The 22,123-nt window shown below is 44.8% G+C and overlaps 1 protein-coding gene across 1 annotated transcript in view; it reads left to right on the top strand.

Annotated features, from left to right (window-relative positions):
• DGKE (diacylglycerol kinase epsilon) overlaps window positions 1-22,123 on the top strand; it is a 216,656-nt gene that overhangs the window by 75,538 nt on the left and 118,995 nt on the right. Inside the window, exon 4 of the mRNA XM_078654405.1 lies at window positions 7,467-7,610. Within this exon, the coding sequence (XP_078510531.1) occupies window positions 7,467-7,610 (144 nt within the window). The remainder of the gene's footprint in view (window positions 1-7,466; window positions 7,611-22,123) is intronic.

Here is a 22,123-nt window from a genome sequence, read left to right as displayed (position 1 = left end):
GACGCTGCTTTCTCCTGCCGAGAAATCCAGCTCCGGCGCTTCCGAGCAGCCCTTGCAGGCAGCTTGGAATATCGAGACCTCAGACGAGAGATACCATCCCTCAACCATCCTAGATTCAAGGTACAGAGCTGAATAACCCCTTGCAGAGAATTCTTGAGTCAGTCACTTGGCAAAACAAACTTAACTTAAACTGTTACTTTCTATCCCCGCCCACGTATTAGGCTTAGGTCAGGTACACTGGGGTAGGCGTAGTTAGAAGCACCAGTTGAGTACGATTAGTCAAATGTTTATATGTATATATCTATTCTGTCCATTTTAAATAACGTATGGCTTAGAAACCATATCAATGTTTTTACAGTATTATTTTATAATTCTGCTTTTATTGTATGCACTTTACTTAACCATAAGTATTGCGATAATATCGATCCATTTCTCTTGTACGAGAAAAGAGACTGATCAATAAATAACATCTTTTATTGAACACGCCCGTCTCTTCCTTTTCTCTACAATCTGGTGAAACTAAGAATGCACGTACTGACTGAGTAAAATAAGTTGTCTTTTGTTTTCACACGACTCTAGAGATATACTCTTGATTAGGGGAGAGCAAAGTTGTCATGTTCTATGGTTGTCAGAAACTAAATCCCTTCTTGTCTATCCAGGGAGGTTCAACTCCTCCTTGCCTATTCGAGAAAGTTTCTAGTGAACTCTGAGCTAGCTGGCAAACCCAAAACTTTAAGTCTAATATCGACAGTAGAAGACCTAGTTAACGTCTGGTCTAGGTCTATACTATTGGAGGTATTATTCCAATGCGCAGAGCCTATTGGGATAATAGGAACTACACTACAGATTTATATTCTGCATTTGATTGCGTGAATAGGGCCAGGCTATGGATGATCTTGATAGATCTGGGGCTGGAAGTCCCCTTGGTAAACTTTTTGCATTCCTTACATGAAAATGTAGGGGCAAGGGTGCAATATGGCTGAGCTGGAGGAATCTACAATGTTTTCCCTCTAGCTAGTGGGGTGCATCAGGGGTGTGCACTGGCACCCATGCTTTTCTATATTTATGTCACTAAACTAAGTACCCACTTAGATATATTAACTAACTATGGGAAATCTCAAATAACGGACCAGGCAGGCTAATTCCCTTGTCTCTAAAGCTGCAAGATCACTCCCTGAGCTCTAGGCAGAATTTTTGTTACCAGGATTCTATCTGTGATTCCTCCAATTTTTGGCAACTCCAAGTTAATGAAGAATGTATGAAATTAGGTAGGGAGGCTGGGTCCCTATTCAATCTTGTTTGGAGGGAAGGTAGGGGCTTTATCTCCCCTTGTGTAAGATTTATAATATGCAGTGCATTCCCACAGCTACATATGGAGCGGGGGTTTTAGGGTACCATAATATTTACCCCACACAGGTGGAAGAAAACAGGATTTGTATGTGGCTTCAGAATTTTTTCACCAGCCAGCCCCCATTTTATCTTACACTCCGAACTTAGCTCCATGCCAGTAAGTCTGAGGTCTTGCTGATTGGGAAAGATCCTGACCTTTGGAGTGATCATTCGTGGCCCACCACATTGGGCCCTGCACCCACCCCCAAACAGGTGGTGAAGAACCTTGGGGTCTGGGTTGATTCAGCCCTTAGTTTTCAAACTCAGACTAAGAAGGTGGCAGCAACATGCTTTGCCATTTTGCATGGGCTCAAACCTCTGCTGTTTTTTATTACTCTTCCATCTGGCAGATGATTGTCCAGGCATCCGTGTTGTTGAGACTGGACTTTGCCAGCCCGCTCTACTTGGGAGCTAACACAACGGAGGTTCTGAGCCTGCAAAGAGTCCAAAATGTGGCCGTCAGAACTCTTCTTGGCATGCCTAGATGGGGCCCTACATCCATTGTCATTCATCAGCCTCATTGGCTGCCGGTGGCAAAACGGGTGGAGTTCAAGTCCCTCTGCTTTGCGTTTAGGATCTTAAACTCCCCTGCACCTGGCATTCTAGTGGGCCTGCTCTCTGCCTACGTTCCTACTCGTCACCTTCGTTCAGTAGTTCAACGATTGTCAGTTGTCCCCCGGGTCAGGAGGGCTCGCGCCGGTTGGCGCTCCTTTCGCACTCTGCCAGCTAAACTATGGAACGCCCTTCCTGTATTTATCCGGAGTATGGATAATTATCTGTCATTTTGGAGCATTGAAGACCCACCTTTTCCCTTGTTTATAGGTGTTGTAGTCCACGCTCATCTCCCTATTTTTGTGGCTCTTTCTGGCCCTCTGGTTTTCTTTCACTCGTCCTGATGGGCACCTTGCTGTCAGCGGCCTTTTTGTGTTTTAGAGCCGGGTCGCCCCTTTGCTGGGGCAGCTGCACGTCCTACAAATCAGCCTAACCTAACCTTTATTTCCTATGGGATTTATATTTTGGTGGACAGGATATATTTAAAGTGGCCCTGCTTCTACTTTGGAAGAGCTTATGGTCTAACACTCCTTGTTGCATTTTATGTTTTTTTGTAAATGTTGATGTGTTTTTTCAACACTGTCTTAAGCATATTCTGAAACCACTTGTTTATAAGAAATGTAGGGATGCCCGGATGTATCTTCTGATGACAGGTAGCCATGATATCTGTTTCAGTGTTTGCCACTTTCTTAATATGCCAATACATAGCAGGAAATCGATGGAGTGGTAATGGCAGCGGAAGTAGTTTATTGTTAGGTTAATGCGCTTTTTCTTTGCAACGAAGTTTCATATTTAATTGTTTTTGTATCAATGTTTTTAAAATTTTATGATGTGTATTTTTTTATCTGTGAGGAGTTGTACTCTTCTTTTATGATTTTTACCCAAAGATCGAATAAAGATATCTAGAACTTGGACTAAATGAAACCTTCCCAGTCTGCAAGGATAACTAAGGGGTGCCATTAAGATAAGATCATGATTCGGGGAAAGCCTTGACGTATTTAAGGGTTGTTCTCCTTCAGAGAAAGACAGGCTGTTGTACCTGTAACTGAGAAGGCAGACTGTTTGCCCTTGGGGGTCATGTTTACCCATTTCGACCCTGTTTGTGTGGAGGGTCTCCTCAGGATTTGTAACTGGAACTTTATTTCTATTGTGCTGAGTAATGCAGTAACTGACTAATGGCCTGATTTAGTCCCTGGTGGACGCCCCCTTTGTCCGCCATGGGGACTAATTAAAGTACTACGTTTCCATGGTGGAGAGGCCTCCTATCTAATTTACAAATGACCGCCAAGCAGGGAATAATTTATAAAGGCATTGTCAGGAACCGCCATCACAGCAGTTCCTATCGGGACGTGTGGTTATTTCTCCAACAGCCCTTACTCCCTAGGGCTTTCAGAGAAGATTGGACACGGTGGAGACACAGTAGTCTTCGCCGTGGTCAAACTGTAGGTTCAATTTTACTGTGATATTAACCCACCTAAGTATTGTACATTTATATAAGAGTTGATCTTGAACTGCAAAACTTTATAAACTTGTCACTTTTTTCAGTAGGCATTGTATCGTGCACAGTATCTTGAGGAAACAAGACAAATTTATGCATAGAGCAGGATTTGTTTTACTAGCACCCAAATCTGACATCAGTTATCATATACAGATCTATTGTCCAGGTACTTCGTTTAATTTTGAGTGTAGCGTGGATAAAGGCTAACTCTGTCTGGTGCCGTCAAAATCTCCAAGGTGTCTACAGAGGATCAGTTCATTGTCCAATCGCTGGGCAGCAATAACAAATTATTTAGCTATATTAAAATGATTGAAAAACAAGTCAGAGCAAAAAAGCAATCTTGTCATCAAATCAAACAGAACATGTTATTTTCCAAAAGTGTGTTATTAATTCAGCTGTACCTGCAGTCATAATTGAATATCTGCTCAGTATAGTTATACTTGCATTAGTGAGTGCATCACCACCCGCCCAGCTTTCATTTTCATAATGCTTCTGTGCTTTAAAAAAGCCACTATTTAATATTATTGTAGAAACAAAGTCAGAGGTGTGAGATTTATTACTACACTACATATCTGTTGTTTTTTTGTGTAAACCTGAATTATTTTGCAGATTTATAAGGATAGTATTTTAAGTAGTGGCTCAGGCTGGGTTTCTCATCCTCTCACTTAGAATGAACGTAAACATATCACTTGATCTCTGTAAGAAATTCAAGGAGTACACGATTGAAGGAACTTTATAGAAATATTCCAGGACTGTGCAGTTTTGGAATAGTATTATTACAAACCTATATACATCTGTAGTCTATACATGTCCTTTGCCAATAGGTTCTGGGGTTTCCAGTCTTCTTTAACTGTGACTTAATGCTTGTTCATGGTTTTATTCCTGTTCGCCCAAGCATTTCAATCAGTAGCTTGAGCAAGACATAAGGAACTGGTCAACACACAATCCTGGACCCAAGTGCGTTCCTGACTATACTCTTCCTCCTCCACCAATTGCACAAAGCTGAGGTATGCCCTCATAATCCCTGCAAGTTTCTCTTTATGGGTTTACCTGAGGTACAGTGAATGATCTCATGATCACGCCACCCTGGACCCAAACGGATTCTCCTGCCTCTCACTTAGTTCTGGTCAGCCCATGTGGGGCTGAATGGAGTGGGGGGGAGGGAGAGGGGCTACTCCGGGCCTCTTTACATTTTTCTTGATAGTGTACCTCCTTGTGTGGAGAGTTCCTATTGGTGAATATGTCCTACTGTCTTTCACCAGGCTATTCCTTTCAAAAAGAAGTCCAGGCCATAGTTACTGTGGGTTTCATGACATAACGGCATAGCCTGGAACTGAGGTTGGGAAACACTTGAGAACAGGCACTTTTTCTAGCGGCACAGAATTCATGTTGGATAATAAAGAAAGCAGAATGAAGGAGGCTGTCTCTTTCCCTGCCTGTTTGCAGAACCAGCTCACACTCGAAAGCCAGCCCTGCTTACAGGGTATCTGCAGAGATCGACCAACACACCAATACCGTACTCTCTGCAGCAGTGCACATCCACTAATAACTGTCCTTCTCTATTCCTCAAAGTGCTATAGCCCTTGTAATAATGTGATGTCTCCCTAATGCATATGGAGAGGGGTCTTGCAGAGCATGTAACTTGTTATAATTGCCCTGTGCCCCAGTTTCCTCATGTGCCAAATTTAGGAGCACCTATAATTTGACTAAATGCTATTATTAAGCACCCGATGGAATAAAATGGACCTAAATGGACCCACCACAGTTTGTGTTGTTGTGTATTTTCCAAGTGGTCGCAATCCCACTTTAAGTGTACCAACAGATGTTCCCTGCCATTTTCATGCATGCTATTAGAGATATGGAATCAGTACATTACGTTACACAAAGCAAAACAATTGACCTCGCTTTGAAGGGGTCCTGCTATTCTGCCACACCAAATAGTCATGCCTATGTGCAGGACTAGATTACAGTCCTGAATAGTTACATCAAAAACATCAACCTTTCATTAAAAAAAATTTATGAAAAATAAGCCCCTATAAAACCCATCATCCTGAAAAATAAATAACGTTGTTTTAGAAAGTATATTATTAAAATATGAAAAATAATAAAACATTATAATTAAAAACCTTACAAAACCCAACATTCCAATATACATTTCAATTGCAAGTTTTATTATAAATAGAAACATAAAAAATGTAAATAAAAAAACATTAACAACTCAACCAGTAACATGAAGAAGGTCAAGAAAATTAAAGAACATTTAGAAAAAAAAGAAATATGATAATCAAATGTTTAGTGACATTAAAAAGCTTGTAAAATCAATATAAAAACACAATATTGTTATAATATATATTTGAGGGATCTGGGGGTTAGAAGCTACCTTGATTTCTTCAGGATCTTAAGGACTGATACTGATCCACTTTATGTGGTCGCAGTATCAAAATTCTTGTTCACTATGTGGCTGACACGTAGACATTTGTTAAAATCTGAACTATCTAAGGCTAACGACTAGTGTGTTTGGATTGATATATAGAGCACCTTGACTCGTATTTGCATTATATATATTTATTATCTATAAGCTGAAGAGGGAGATTTGGTGGGCTACAGCTAGGGAATTGAGTGATAGGGACGACCAGTTGAGAAGTTTTTACTAGTTTTCATATTTTAAATGTATGATGTAAATTATATTTTTATACTGTATTATATTTTATAATTATGTTTTTTTATCAAGACTGTATTTGATACATCTTGCCATAATACTATGTGTTAACTGAATGGCGTATTGTGATCTTGGACTGATAATATGATTTGTATTGTTGTGAATGTGCTTTTATGGCTATAACTAGTCGCAATAAAGTTCAAATGAATTAATATATATTTGAAACTTCAATATTATTATTACAAAAAAGAAAAAAATACACCATTGATATTCAAAGCTTCATTATAATGAAACCCACTATATTGTGGCTTCAGTGTAAGGTACCATCAGTATTCTGCCATCAGTATTAAGAATGTTCACCCCCAGGTAAATCGACTAATTTTAGATGAGAGAATAGTATCTCTGTAATGTCACTGTACAACACAAAATGAGAGCAATTAAATACTTCTAATATACAGTTATAGGGTAGCCATATTAACCAAGATTACATAATAAAATGTTAAATTACTAGTTTTAAGTCTTTTTAAGAAAAAATACTAATGCTTTAAAAAGACAAGTTAACAAATAATGGTGGCTAACAACATTATTAGCCAATGAGCAAAACATGTTTTGAAACCTACCCAAAAATCTTTTCCTACTATTCCGGTAGTTTTGTCATTTCAGGCTGGACTACATATAAGACTGGAAGGTATCAAAATGTTGCTTAAATAAAAGCACACAAAATGTATTTCATACACATTGATCTAATGAGGTATTGAAAAATAAATGATGAGTAATCCTACAAACTGTTTCTTGCCACTATGTGATGTGGCATGCCTCTGTTGGAAATTTCTAGCCACTAAAAGGCCATGGTAATTTTACCATGGTGGTACCCTCTCCTTATCCAGAAGTGCACTATGATATGGAATATCTTAAAATGTATAAAGGAAAGTGAACCTGTGATTGCACAAGATCTTTTGTATTATTGAACGTGATTCTGAGTTGCATGTTTTCAAAATGTCTGGACTGTTCAGAAAGATTCTCACTTTGCAAACTGCATGCTTCTCAAAAACCTGACTGGTGAATTGGAACTGACCAATGAATGAATTCTAAATTAATTAATTTCTTACAGCATGAATATGTGTAACATTTGAGTCAGTCTCTAAAACTGGTTCATAGTTTCTATCAATAACATTTGTGTGAGATGTAACCAGGGTCAGCCCTCTGGCCAATAACTATTGCTGTGGCAGTGAATTATTGGAAAAAGGTATATCCGGCTTAAGGAAGGGATAGTGTTTTTATTTAAGCGGATGAATACTTGAAGGTTAATGACCATATCTTGATATACTTTGCTGATCTTACCATATGTTTTCCTCTCCTTTTGTTTAGGTTTTTGACTTAAATAAAATTTCACCTAATAAAGCTCTGGAGCTTTGCACCTTGTTGCCTGAAAGATCAGCTCGAGTACTTGTTTGTGGTGGAGATGGCACAGTGGGCTGGGTTCTTAATGCCATTGATGAAATGAAGCTAAAGGTAATGATGTCCATTGTATTTATTTATTTGTCTATTTATTTTGTACAGTGTAGTATGTTTCCTTGAGGTTATTTTAGCTCACTCAAATAAGCAAGGAAAAAACAGGTAAACAATATTTAAGACAAACCCGAAAGGTTCTGTTGGTGAAACTCCACACTAGCTAAACATAGAGCCTGCCAGTGGCAGCATTCCATTGTGCTGGTCAGGGCTAATGTGACTGGTAAAATGCTTAATGTAAATGAGCCTGTTTACTTCCCTCACTGGCTTTGTGGTTCATTTTGGTGACCGGTATTTTACCATTTTATTTTTTCTTATGTACTCGGAGGTGACATTCTGCCAATATAACCTGCTTATTCCATTTAACCTGCTCATCCCAAAGAGAGGGCCCACAAATAGGATCCCCACTGAGAAAGGGCACCACATAGCACAATGCTCTAGCACTCAGCTTGAACCCTGGCAACAATAACTTGTCCTTTAGAATGAGCTAGAAAAGCAATTTCTCTGCTTCGGAAGGTGGTGATGGAAGGCCTTCTATAGTTCTAATTCTATTCACTTTTAATGCTAGTTGGATACAATTACCCTTCTCCAGGATTGGTACTAATTTTTCATAATGGGGGGCAATGTGAAAAAATTCAACATCAACCACACAAGTTGGATAATTTTGTCTACTCTAGCTTTGGGATGTATTGTAAAACTTTTCTAACTTAATCAATTTAGAAAGTAATGCAAAAACTGCTTTTACCTGAAGAATGTTGCTCCAAAGTTTTCAGATACAATTCTCCTGAAAACCACTTTTAGCTGGAAAGGTTTGCTGTTAAGTTAAGTAGACATTTTTTGCAACTTTATGAAGTACAAAATATGTATGCTTTGACCAGCTTAAATGACAGAGATACAGTTCATTTACTCTTACTCCTCACCTGGAGCCATTTATTTTACTTGGTTTGATGAATTTATTGTTGAGTTGCCAGTCACGTTTTAGTGTTTTAATCATTCTTGCCAATTTTAATGTCCATATTCTGTTAAATTATTTCAACTTGAATCCAGATGTACCTGGACAATCTCATACAGCTGCCATTCGCTTGTGCTGATTTTTATAGCTTAAGATCAATCCTTTGAAAATAGAAATCACACTGATAATAAAAATCATTGAGTAATGTTAGTTCATGGCAAGTGACTGTTCACAGCTTTCCCATGTATTGAAAAACCCTGAAACTCTTGCCTTTTCTGATCTGTACTTCATGCAGCAGCCAATACTTGTTTATAAAATGTAAGAGTTGTCCGAAATGTATTCTACTTTGTATCTTTTACAAAGACTATTGTGGTAAATAATTTTTTTTATCAATCTTTTGTCGAATCTTGGCTGGACTTTGGCAATTCATCCTATTAAGGCTTTTAAAGATAATATCACCAGACTTTAGCATATACTTAGTGCTGCAACTAGGAAATTATTCAGTCTTAAACAATTTAACTATGATTCTTGTAAACTTCACCAACTTCATTGGACACGTATTCACAAAAGAATGGCCTCTTAAGAGAAGGGTAGGTTAACTCCGACCTGTGCTTAAACTCCAATCCAATCCAAAAATTCTTTATTTCGGCCATTTGAGACCATAAAAGATTCATTATAACATTTAAAAAGACATAAAACAACAGTAAAAATTGGCAAGGTGCCACATACATCAAATTCACTTCCCTGAGGAGCTGGCACAACGGTTAACTATAATTTCTTACAGTTCATTGTATATATAGCGTAAGGTTAACCTTTTAATATTTTCCCCCTTATCTGCCAAATGGCCATTAGGTACTTGGCAACTGCAAAAACTATATAATGCAGAGTACTTGTCTTCAAAATTCTGAGTGAGTGCAAATGGGTTCTAATGCCCAAATTCCTACACAATGGCAATAGCTAATATTTCCTCGGTCTCGTGTAGGCGGGGCAAAAAAATAACATGTGGGGTTCGTCCTCCTCATTCGCACTACACCCAGGGCAAATTTTATCATTCGACATCGACCATTTGCTGGTAAAAGTTTTTAGAGGCAAGGTGCCCAACCTCCATTGAATGAACAATTTCCTTGCCTTAATGGGATAAATAATGTCCATAAAACCTTCAAAATGAAAATAATTTTTGGTGTCCAAAAATTGATCAGTTAGGGTGCCGACTCTAGATGCACACACAAGCGAGGCTAGACATTTGTCCTTATAGATCTTAACAAGCCTTTTGCGTGCCATCCCGAGACAGCTTCTTTCAGGCTCCTCCCACAGCTCAGGCAGTCCCAAGCGATAGAATTCTCGTTTGATGTAGGCCAGCCAAGGAATTCTATCGCGATGATTAAGGGACAGGACATGCCTGAGATCTTGCCTATAGTGTGAAAGTTCACCAGTAGACCAGAGCCTATGCCAGAAACTCAGTGGTTTTAATGCTAATTCATCCCCTATTGAAGGGAGCCCCAGGTCCAATGTCAAAGGTGGCAAGGGTGTGCCTTGGGGGAGGGCTAGCAGGCGTCTTAGGAAGTTGTTTTCTACCTTGACAAGGTCTAACCCAGCTTTATGGCCCCACAGCTCACTACCATAGGATGAGGCTGCTCTGGCTTGTGTTTTGTACATCTCCAGGGCAGGGCTGATAGGATTAAAGGTTGATGAATTCGTGACCTTCAGAATTGCCCCCGCCATCTGGGATAACTTTAAACGGGATCTAGCTATTTGTGGACCCCATGATAGATTTTCATGTAAAGTTACCCCCAGATACTGGAACGTTCTGACCCATTCAAGCCTTTCAGATCCCAGGGTTGGATTGGGCCTGGTTGTTCTGGAGGGGTTAAATACCATGAATTTGGTTTTCTCTGCGTTAATCTCCAGACCGTGGGTCCTGCAGAAATCCCCAAACCCATCCAGTATCCTTTGGATCCCCATCGGGGATTTGGAAAGCAGGAGGGTGTCATCGGCAAACATAATAGCCGGAACCCTCCTGCCTGCCAAACTAGGTGCGTCATTGTCCCTAACGTTGTCCAGATGGAATATGACTCTGTTAACAAAGAGGCAAAACAGGGTCGGCGCAAGAACGCAACCCTGTCTTACCCCCCTGAGAACTGGAAACCTAGAGGAGAACGCTCCATCCCTCCCACACCTAACCTGGGCAAAATTACCATCATGGAGCCTGATTATAGCCTGTAACAATTGTGGAGGAACACCCAGCTCCTTAAGAACCATCCATAATTTCTTACGGGGTACCAAATCAAATGCGGACTTCAGGTCCACAAACACCATGTACGGACTCCCCCCTTCGATCCCCACTGTTTTCCAGTAGAGAAGGACGAGGCGGAAAATCTGATCCATGGTGGACGTGTTTTTCCTGAAGCCCGCCTGGAGGGGACTGAGGATCGCGTTATCCTCCATCCAATCAAGGAGATGATCCAGGAGAAGGCGGGCAAAAAGCTTGGGGTACGTCTATAAGACTGATCGGCCTGTAGTTGGCTGGGAGCAGAGGAGAGCCCTTTTTAAAAATCGGTACTATCTCTGCCCCCAGCCAAGTACAGGGGATCTCCATCCCTCCCAGGATAGAATTGAATATAATTAAGAAGTACGTACCCCAGATCTCAGGATGGTATCGGAACAGATCTCCAGGGAGTGTGTTGAGACCTGGGACCTTCCCCTGCGCCAGTCTCTCCATTGCATTCAGTACCTCCCCCAGTGTGAATTCTAGTTTGTCAGCGGGCTCAAATGGGGTGACAAGAGCTGCCTCGTGGGTGGATTCAGTTGTATCTTGATACAATTTACTAAAGTGTCATTCCCAAACAGAGGCAGCGATGTTTGGCTCGACTGCTGGTTTAGGTTCACCTGTACCTGTGGTAACTAAAGCCCAAAATTTTCTTAGGTCCCTGGTTTCAAGTGCCAGAGATAGGTCTTGCCATCTCTCCCAATCCCATTCTAATTTTGCCTGGCGATGGCTTCCCTATGTTTATGTCTCAGGAGAGCTACCTTGTCCTTACTGGCACCAGACTTTATCATGGAAATCAGCTCAGATTTTATCTCTCTACAAGTGCCATTGTACCAAGCTGAAGTCGCTGTTCCCTACTTCCTAGACACCACCTCAGGGAAAAAGGCCTCTCTTAAACTTCCCACTAAATCTGCATTGATTTGAGCAAGTTTCTGATTGAAATCAATGCTTAGGGGTTTATTAATTAGTTCATCCACCTCAGCAAACTTTGGGAGTACTAGTTCATACATTTTTGCAATGGACTCTGTAGAACTTACTAACTTGCCCCATCTTACCCTGCGTCTGTTATTTGATAGAACCAAGTTCCCTGTCTCTTCACTTTGATCTACAATTACCGACCGTTCTTCGGGGACAGGATGTACCATATCTAAGCAGAGGGCGTTATGATCACTATCTGATCTTTCTATTACCCTAAAGTCCTGCACCTTGGACCACAAGCCCGTGTCTACAAAAATATAGTCCAGGCGCGATTCATGGCCCTTGTTTATGTTCATGTTTATGTTTATGTTTGTGCCATTTTTAGAGCGCGCAAATACCCGGGGGTGTCTCGGCGCTTGAATACAGAACCATCGCTGAGGAGATAAGTTATGCTGGGAAGAGCCATGTTTTTAATTTTTTCCTGAAACTGAGGAGGGTCGGGCAGTTTTGATGTGGAGGGGCAGTGTGTTCCAAAGTTTGGATGATGAGATAGTGAAACACCTGTCACCCCAGTTGACCTTCTTTGTTCGAGGAACTTTTAGCAGATGTTCAGAGGAAGAGCGGAGTGTTCTTGAGTACTCGAGCGGGCGGGACGCTGCTCTAAGGAACTGTGGACCCACGTTGTTAACTGCTTTATAGGTGATACACAGGGCCTTGAATACTGTTCGGCTCCTGATCGGTAGCCAGTGAAGTTGGCGGATGTGAGAAGAAATGTGAGTGAATTTGGGGACGTTTAAAAGGACCCTGGCCGCAGCATTCTGGACTAGTTGGAGTTGGTTAATGATTTTTTTCTGAGCATTCAAGAGAAGGGCATTACAGTAGTCAGTTTTGGAGAAGACCAAGGTGCTAACCAGGGTTCTGCCGGCCGATGATGGAAGATAAGGGAGCAGTTTTTTGATTCTTTTTAGGATGTAGAAGGATGAAGAGACCACTGAATTGACATGGTGATGAAATGTCAATTTGTCATCAAAAATGACTCCCAGGTGGCGGACCTTGGTGACCGGTTGCGGGGGTTCTCCTAACTCTGATGGCCACCAGTGAGGGGACCAGATGGGGTCCAGCTTCCCGAATGTCATCACCTCTGTTTTGTCAGAGTTTAGTATGAGACAATTAGATGACATCCAGGAGCTGATAGCCCTCATTGCAGTTTGGAAGTTTGTTGCCACTGATGTACCGTTACTATGTACAGAAAGCACAAGTTGGGTATCATCAGCGTAGGTTGTCAGGGCAATTCCGTGAGATTTTATTACTGTCGCTAAGTCCGAAACATAAATGTTGAATAGTGTCGGACTTAGCGAGGAGCCCTGTGGGACGCCGCAAGGGAGGGTGAAAGTCTGGGAAGTGAAGTGGGCCATTTTGACTGTTTGGGGGCGGTCAGCTAGGAAGGATGCGAGGAGGTCTTTCGCTTTGTTTTTGACTCCTATGGCTGAGACACGGTCGATCAAGATGGCGTGATCGACCGTGTCGAAAGCCGCAGAAAGATCCAGTAGTATCAATACTGCGGCTCCTCCATTGTCCCGGGTTATTCTGATTTCATCTGCTGCTTTTAGAAGCGCGGTCTCGGTACCATGACCCTGTCTGAAACCGAATTGGGTCTCATCCAATAAGTTATTTTTATCTATGAAGTTGGATAGTTGCATGTTCATCGCCTTTTCAAAAATCTTTGCTGGAAAGGGGAGACAAGCGATGGGCCGGTAACTGGCAGGGAGTAGGGGATCGAGAGTGGTTTTTTTTTATGAGCGGCTTGATGATGGCCTCCTTCCAGACTGAGGGGTAAATGCCCGTTATGAACATGGCGTTGTAGATGGACGTCAAGACAGGGGAGATGGCTTCAGGGATCTGGTTGAGAATGGCAGGGGGACAAGGATCTAAAGGTGATCCTGATTTGGTGCCCAAGATGAGTCGATGAACTTGTTCCTCCGTAACAGCTTCGAAGAACGGGAGGCAGGGTGTGTTATTGTTGGAAGGAAGATTGGATGCGGTAGCAGAGGGGACAAGGGTGAAGGCTGAGAAAATGTCTGTGACTTTCTCTTTAAAGAAGTTTGCGAGAGAGTCGCAAAGGGATTGGGTTCCATTGAAGCAAGGGGAAGGTGGGTTGGAAAGGTGAGTTACCACCTGAAACAATTCTTTAGATGAGTTTTTTGCCTGGGTAATTTGAGAGGTGAAGTAGGAGGATTTTTCAGTAACAATGAGATCTTTGTATATTGAGAGAGCAGATTTGTAGTTAATTTATTCCGATTCGTTGTAGTGGCGGCGCCAGCGTCTTTCGAGGTTTCTACACTGTTGCCGCTGCAGTCGAAGGGATTCTGTGAACCAGGGGGCTGAAGGGGAAAGTCTAGTGCGATGGAAGGTTTTCGGAGGAGCTAGGGTGTGACAAGCCTTGTTTAGGCTGTGAAGGTAGTTGACCGAAGCCAGAGAGGGGTCCTGCTCAGTGGTAGTGATACTGTCGAGCAGTAGAGCAGAGAGGTGAAGAGGGTCAATGTTTTTCCAGTTTCTGATGGTGATAGGAGAATGAGAAGATGGGTGGGAAGGTAAGGTTGTCAGTTTTAGGGAAAAATGGACTGCTGAATGGTCCGTCCATATGAGGGGGGTCACATTTGACACCGCAATATGTGGGCTGCTGGTGAATAGCCCGTCAAGGGTATGACCGGCTTTATGGGTGGGCTGGGCGACAATTTGCTGTAGGCCGGCAGCTGCTAGATCATTGGATAGCGCCGTGGTGTCACCTATTGAAGGTGCACAACGAAGAGGTATCAGATGGAGTACGCCCATTGCAGGCCCTCAAAGCAAAATTCAGGGTCAGGGACATGATTTGCACCGCTAGAGGTGACCATGCTTTTGGGTTAGGGGATTGACAAGAGGAAATCCCCTCAGCAGTTAGGGCACCCTCCTTCAAACCTTCCAGAGGTTCGAAGTGGCAGTTGAAATCACCGCCCATCAGTATCTTACAGTCGGCGGGTAATTGCCCCAAGAAGGAAGATAAATCATCCAAGGTGGATGATTCCATCGACACGCTAACTGGGCGCGAGTACACATTGACAATCGCTAGATTGAAGGCGTTTGGCCATTTAAGAAGAACACATTGAATGTCCTCCGAGAAGGTTGGTATTATCTCTGCTCCACAGCCAATGTGACTAGCCACCCAGATCGCGAGACCGCCAGAAGGCCTCCCCTTGCCATTCCACCTAGCACGGATATAAAAGGTTGCATAGCCCGCCCACAGGAACGTTTCCCTGGCCCAAGTCTCCTGGAAGAGACAGATATCATTGCCAGAAACTGGAATCTATTTTGTTGGCGATGCCTGCAACATTCCAGGAAAGGACTTTCATAGATCCCAAGGGTAACTTGGTTTCCATTCCCCTCATTCTCTCGGCACCGCTATCTATGGGTAGTGATATAGACCTATCTAATAATGCTTGCTCCACAGGAGATCCCAAATCAATTAAGACTTGAGGTACTGACTCACCAAGAAATGGCCTCGGGGTAGGTTGACGGAAGGGGACAAGATGTTGGTAGTAGATGAACTTTCCAGTGATGGACCAACAAAGCTAAAGTTGGTCATAGCACTGGCAACTGTCCCTGTTCCCATCAAAGGAGTATAGGGGACCACCCCATCAGTGTCCCCCTCACATGCAACCATCGTGAGTCAGTCAACCTGGTCAAGGTAGCTGTATCTATTAGCATGAGCGTAGTTGCTAAAGGCGGGAATGTCACGTCGAGGGGGCCTATATCTTGACCCGTCAACAGCATAACCCACCCTAGTCCAGCCGCCACTTTCCCCCAGGTACGAATCCCCGCCATTTGGATAGAAGAATGACAGTGGAACCAATTCTATAGATGTATTCCTTGAGCTCCCAAGCCAGTTACATATGTGGGGCACTATCTGGGAATTCCTGAAACTTACAAAGATACAGTCTCCCCTTGTTTTCTTAACGGTATACCCAACCCATGGGACCCTCCTGACCATCAATACTTCTCCTCTCAGATTAGGTGTCAGGGGCCTGTGAACATTTAACCAACTAATAACTTTATTACGTAGGGAGTCAAAAGATTCCACCACGTTACTAGAGAGTTCAGGTACCCCGGTCAAGATTACAGTGTATGCCGCCGCCTCTGGAGGCAAGTTAACTACTTTTGGCCGAGTTTGGCTATTACTAATCCTATTGGGCTGGTCGGCCGTGGCGTTTGGCATTTTTTGACTCATTGTGGAAGTCGAAGTAGGCAACCTCGATTTTTTCACAAGAGGCACGGGAATGACTTGCCTGGGGAGGGGTATTGGGACAGGTTGCGTTGGAGTAGCCGTCGGGGCATTCACAGTGACAGAGGGAATAGGCTGAGTAAAAATCACAGCAGTAGCAGCACTAGGCGGACAAGGGATTCCACTTTTTATCCCAGTCACACCACTTGTGCTAGATCGCAACCCCTGCTGTCCATCCCTACCCCCACTTGATTTTTCTATGGCTAGGAGTCTAGCCTCAATACTATCGAGCTTAACCAACAAGGGGTCCAGTAGATTTTTGATGATGTTAGTGAATGAGCAAATAATATGGTCCGAGGTGTTAGAAGCTCCCTCTCCAAATATGAACGGGCCAGTGTTCGGAGGGATATGGTTATGAACGGGCTGTGAAGGGCTCAGTGTGCTAGTGGCAACCACGGCAGAAGATGTTCCAGAAGCATCCGTACTATCAGCAACGGTGTCCGGAATATAGTCTACTTTGGCCCTCTTCGCACCCTTTAGCTGCCTAGGTCTTTTCCTTTTCGGAACCGCACCCTCCCGAAGACCCCTAGGATGTGAGGCTGTGAAGACATCCCCCTCTTCCCGAGTTAGGACTGGGTGAAATATCGGGGGAGACGTCGACTCATGGATGGTATGAACTGAGTCTCGATCTCTTTGTGAGTTGGTGTGTCCTCAGCTGCTGCAACACTGACTCTATTGTTTGATCGATGCTGTCCATAAGGGATAGATGAGTAGCATCCCGCAGTTCAAGGGATCTAGTATTCATTGATGAGCCCGTGGAAACTAACTGTGAACTTTCCAGCCCCTCTGCTAATTGTTTCCCTAGGGCTGTAAGGCCCTGATTTACCACGGTATTCGCCTTTACGAGGAAACTGTCCAAAGTACCTGTTACCATCGTGGCCGCTTTACTCCTTGTTTCCCTCGTTGCCATATTAGACGTCGCCATACCTCACAGAACCCAGGCAAGGTGTAAAGATGCAGTGGTCTGCTAAGCAAAGACTTAGGGAGGTGGCCCGGTCCGGTCTCTCCCGTCCTCTAACGGCCCGCCCTTTGCCCGGGCTTAGCCCGGCGCCCGCCCGCGCGCGTCCCGCAATGCGCGTGTCAAGGCATGATCTTATAGCCAGTGGGCGGGCGGGGCGCCCAGGAGGGAGGCGGGGTCGATGGGGAAGAGTCTCCAGGTGCGGCACAAAGAAACGCCGCTAGGAATCCTGGGACTCGCAGTCCCGCTGTATATTCCGCCGCCCACAGTGATGGTCCTTCTGCTGCCTAGGGCTCTGGGGGAAAAGAACACTCCAGGAAACAAAGTCCGCCCCAGCACAACTTCGAGCGGCACCTGCGAAGCGGGAGCCGTGGCTTTAAGCGCCCAGGAGGGAGGCGGGGTCGATGGGGGAAGAGTCTCTAGGTGCGGCACGAAGACACGCCGCTAGGAATCCTGGGACTCGCAGTCCCGCTGTATATTCCGCCGCCCACAGTGATGGTCCTTCTGCTGCCTAGGGCTCTGGGGGAAAAGAACACTCCAGGAAACAAAGTCCGCCCCAGCACAATTTCGAGCGGCACCCGCGAAGCGGGAGCCGCGAGTCGTGGCTTTAAGCGCCCAGGAGGGAGGCGGGGTCGATGGGGAAGAGTCTCCAGGTGCGGCACAAAGACACGCCGCTAGGAATCCTGGGACTCGCAGTCCCGCTGTATATTCCGCGCCCACAGTGATGGTCCTTCTGCTGCCTAGGGCTCGGGGGGAAAAGAACACTCCAGGAAACTAAGTCCGCCCCAGCACAACTCCTGTTTACACATGGGTCAGAATTACAAGTTTAGTTTTATTAAACGCATCTGATAATTATTGGATGTGTTAAATATCTCATTTTACTGTCTCAAGCACATTTTGGCTGATTTTTTTTTTTTTTTTTTTTCAAAAACCTTTATTGAAGCTTTGTACAATGTAGGTATGGATGTTCCATTTCGTCCATCACACAAATCGTCTTGAAACAGTACCATGTTACATCTTCTTACCGTCGAACAACCCGCTCCCCCTCCACCCCCCTCCCTCCCAACAGAGCGAATTTGTGGCAAGACAAGCATAATTCTCTTTAGGACATAGGAATTGTATGTGGTACACTGTTATCTTTACCCACCGCCAGGCGAGACCTGCAAGTTGAGCCAATAGATATTGCCTTGCACCACCGGTGCATGATGTTGACAAAAAAAGGGACCCAGACCAGCATCACCCATCTCCTCATCCATCCCATGCTGCTCAGCGGCTATGCTCAATGTCCGCCTTTCGCACTCACCTACCCCTCTTCCTCTGCACTGTGTTCCTCCCCATCTTCAGTTCCTCTTGCTAGGAGGTAAGTCACTAGGGGAACCCAAATATCTTTAGGACGGGATTTCACTGGGAGTAGTTCTGCATAGTTATGTAACTGTTCCTGTCAGGTAGATAGATCATGTATCCAATCCTTGAATTTTGGTGCGCGAACCCGGCCCCACCTGCATGCCACCCTCCGCTTAGCTATCAAAACCCCCATTGCAAGGAACTTCTTATGTACTGTCTGGACAGTGTGAGTCAGGCTTAAGAGCCCTATGAGTGGAGACACTACAATCGGCACACACAAAATCTCGGACAGTCCCTAAAAAAACCTCGGTCCAGTAAGTTTCCACCCCAGGACACTGCCATGCCAAATGTATAAAGTCCGCTCCCCCTCTACTACACCTTTCACAATTGTCAGTCTCTCTCAGTCGGAAGCCGTGTAATCTAACAGGGGTGTGGTATATTCGGTGTAGGAACTTAAAATGTATGAGCCGCAGTCGACTGGTTCCCGTCACGGCCTCTGTCTGCGCGCAGCTTTGTTCCCACTGGTCATCAGTCAGCGGCTCATCCAGATCCTTGTCCCACTCGCCCCTTGCTCGTTAGGGCCCCGAAGGGATAGCGTCCTTAACTTGTCTGTATGGCAGGGAGACAATGTGCGTGGGGGTATCAGTCTGTAACAAAGCATGCAGTGGTGTAAATATGTCAGGTTCTGTCGGAAATGCTGGGGTAACTGCCCTCATATTTTGCCTGAGTCGGGTGTATAGAAACAGGTCCATGCTAGTGGGCGTGTGATCCCCAAAGAATTGCTCGAAGGTGCGGAATTGTCCACGAGTATATAGGTCCCCCATGTGTTGTACTTCAGTGTCCGCAACATACGGCAGCCTAACCCCTCACATGTAACTTGCAGCAGCAGGTTACGTAGGAGTGCCAAGCGTGGGGAGTACATTAGAGAAGTCTTTATCTTCCGCGCCATCCATTTCCAAGCCAGCACTGTGCAGTCCACTGTGAATGGGTCACGACCCCATTCCTTCACCTGCGTGAATACATATCCCTCCGGGGGAATGGGAGCCATATAACGGTCCTCTACAGCTAAGTGTGCAATGAACGGGGCGGGTGTAACCAGTACACCTGATAGTGTGCCTGTGCGCAATAATCAAAGTTGGGAACATCATATCCACCTTTATGATATGGCAACATTAGTGTCGCTAAATTTAGCCACGCCTGTTTCCCTCCCCATATGAGCCGAAGCAATTGTGTGTTGAGGGTGCGAAAGAAGAACCTGCCCGGGTGGTATGGTATATTGATGAATAAATATAAGAATTTTGGTAAAATCTCCATTTTTATGAGGGATATCCGACCCGCCATCGAGAGGGGCAGCCTGAGCCATTTAGAAATATTGTCCGTAACTTTATCTATTGCTGTGCCATAGTTCATACGCATTAACTCATCTTTGTTCCTGGAAACATGTATACCTAAGTATTTGAAGTCTTCCGTCTCCCATTGCAATGGGTAATCAAGCTGATGTTGTGCTGTCTCACCAGTCAAGGGGAAAACTGCTGATTTTGCCCAATTGATCTGTACCCCTGCTATAGCTCCAAATTTTTTGATTTCCCGTAGGACTGGGTTAGGATTTTCTTGGGGCTTGTGTATATACAACGTTATATCATCCGCATTAAGGGATACTATCAGCTGCCTAGCGGGGTATGTAAGAGCCCTATGATTGTGATGTTGCCTCAGTTTCGCCACAAGGGGTTCAATCACCAACGCAAAGAGGACCGGGGATAGTGGGCATCCCTGCCGCGTACCTCTTGAGATGGGGAAACTGTCTGATCTGGCACCATTCAGCAGCACTGAGGCCCACGGGCTGTTATATAACAGCCTCACCCAGTTGAGGAAGGCAGGCGGCGTCCCCATATAACTTAGTGTGCCCATGAGGTAGTCCCACTCAACCGTGTCAAAGGCTTTGGTGGCGTCTAGGAAGACTGCCACCCCTGCACTTGAAGGGTCGATATCTTGAAGCACTGCCATTAGGGTCCTGATGTTATACGCTGTTGCCCTGTTGGGAACGAAGCCCGCCTGGTCTGGCGGCACGAGTCGCTCCATCAGGAGATTGAGGCGCGTCGCGAGTACCTTTGCCAGGATTTTAGTATTGCAGTTGAGAAGTGACAGTGGCCTATAGGAATCGCAAGAGGCCGGAGGTTTACCCGGATTAAGCAACGTGACGATCTGGGCCTCCCTCATTGTCATCGGCAGCTGCCCTTCCTCCAATGCCTCATAATAGACTGCCTTCAAAATGGGGGCTAGAGTTGTTACATACGCCTTATAAAATTCTGCAGGCAATCCGTCAGAGCCCGGCGCTCGCCCCGACTGGATATGCATTATTGTCTTGGTAATTTCATCAACTTCCAGGTCTACTCCAAGAAACTTTTGCTGGGTAGTGCCCAGCCACGCCAGGGTGGTGTCCTCAAAATAGTGCTGTAAATCTAAAGGCGGTCCCCTCTGGGATGTATAAAGCGCCGCATAACAATGTGCAAACGTGCGTAGTTGCTCCGGCAGGTTCCGATACAGTTGGCCATGGGCGTCACTAATTTCCACGACATAATTTGCGAACTTAGGAGGTCGCACCGCGTTCGCTAGTGCTTTCCCGGGTCGGTCTCCTTCCCTGAACAGTCGCGATCTGTGCGTTTTCCCTCTAAACCTACATTTCCTATCAGCGGACTCCTCTTATTCAGACATTTTGGTGCTCTGTGTGGCCCTGGTAGCATCTACCTCGTCGCCCTCTGACAATTCCCTCTCCAATGCTTTAAGTTCCACCTCTAGTGCATGTAAACTTCTGTGCAGGTCCCTCACGATCCCCCCTCTTTTAGAGATGCACCAGCCTCGTACCGTTACATTAAAAGCCTCCCAAACAATGGTCAATCTAGGTACCGAATTCCTGTTACGTTCAAAGAATTCCTTTATGTCTTGCTCCATTTCAGCCCTAAACACCGGGTCTTGGAGGTGTAGGGGATTGAGTCGCCAGTGAACATAGGGGGATTGGTTTACTGGGGGCATTAGTGTAATCATAACGGGAGAGTGGTCAGAGTACGGACGGGCCAGATGGATGCTTTCTCTATCCAATGTGGCATCCCCACCGTAACCAGCACGTAATCAAGCCTTGCCCAAGACCCATGTACCGCGGATTGATGCGTTCCCTCTTTCAATGTGGGGTGCATATACCGCCACGTGTCTAGCAGGTAGTTAGTGGATACAATGTCACGAAGGGTCCCCTGCGTGTTGGTGTAATGTATGGGTCCAGGATGGGATCTGTCAGCACTAGGGTCTATTACGGTATCGAAGTCGCCGCCCCAGATCACATAAGTGGTGTCTATCGTCTGAATTTTGCCCCACACTTTCAGGAGGGCGTGCCAGTCATCCTTGTTGGGGCCGTAATAGTTAGCGAACAGTACATCAACATAGTCCAGCCTCCCCCAGAGCAGGCAGTATCGTCCGTTCACGTCTACCTCCATACCTCCCTGCACAAATCGCACCCCACGTTTCATCAGCACTGCCACACCTCAATAGCTCGAATATGAGGCAAAACATCGATGGGAAGCCCAGCGGGCAGCAATTGGGGTTGGCCACTCTGGCCTAGGTGGGTTTCTTGCAGCATGGCTACCTGAACATGGTGTCTATCTAAATAGCCCAGTACCTGTCTCCTTTTCCTTGGGTCATTTAACCCCTGTACATTCCATGATATCACTGTTATACCTCTCATGTCCTTCGTCCCTTCAGCCATCGTTCC

The sequence above is a fragment of the Lissotriton helveticus genome, chromosome 7, assembly GCF_964261635.1.
Source record: "Lissotriton helveticus chromosome 7, aLisHel1.1, whole genome shotgun sequence".
NCBI lineage: Eukaryota > Metazoa > Chordata > Amphibia > Caudata > Salamandridae > Lissotriton > Lissotriton helveticus.
Note: the sequence above shows the minus strand (reverse complement) of the source record. Positions and strands in the feature narration are given on the sequence as shown.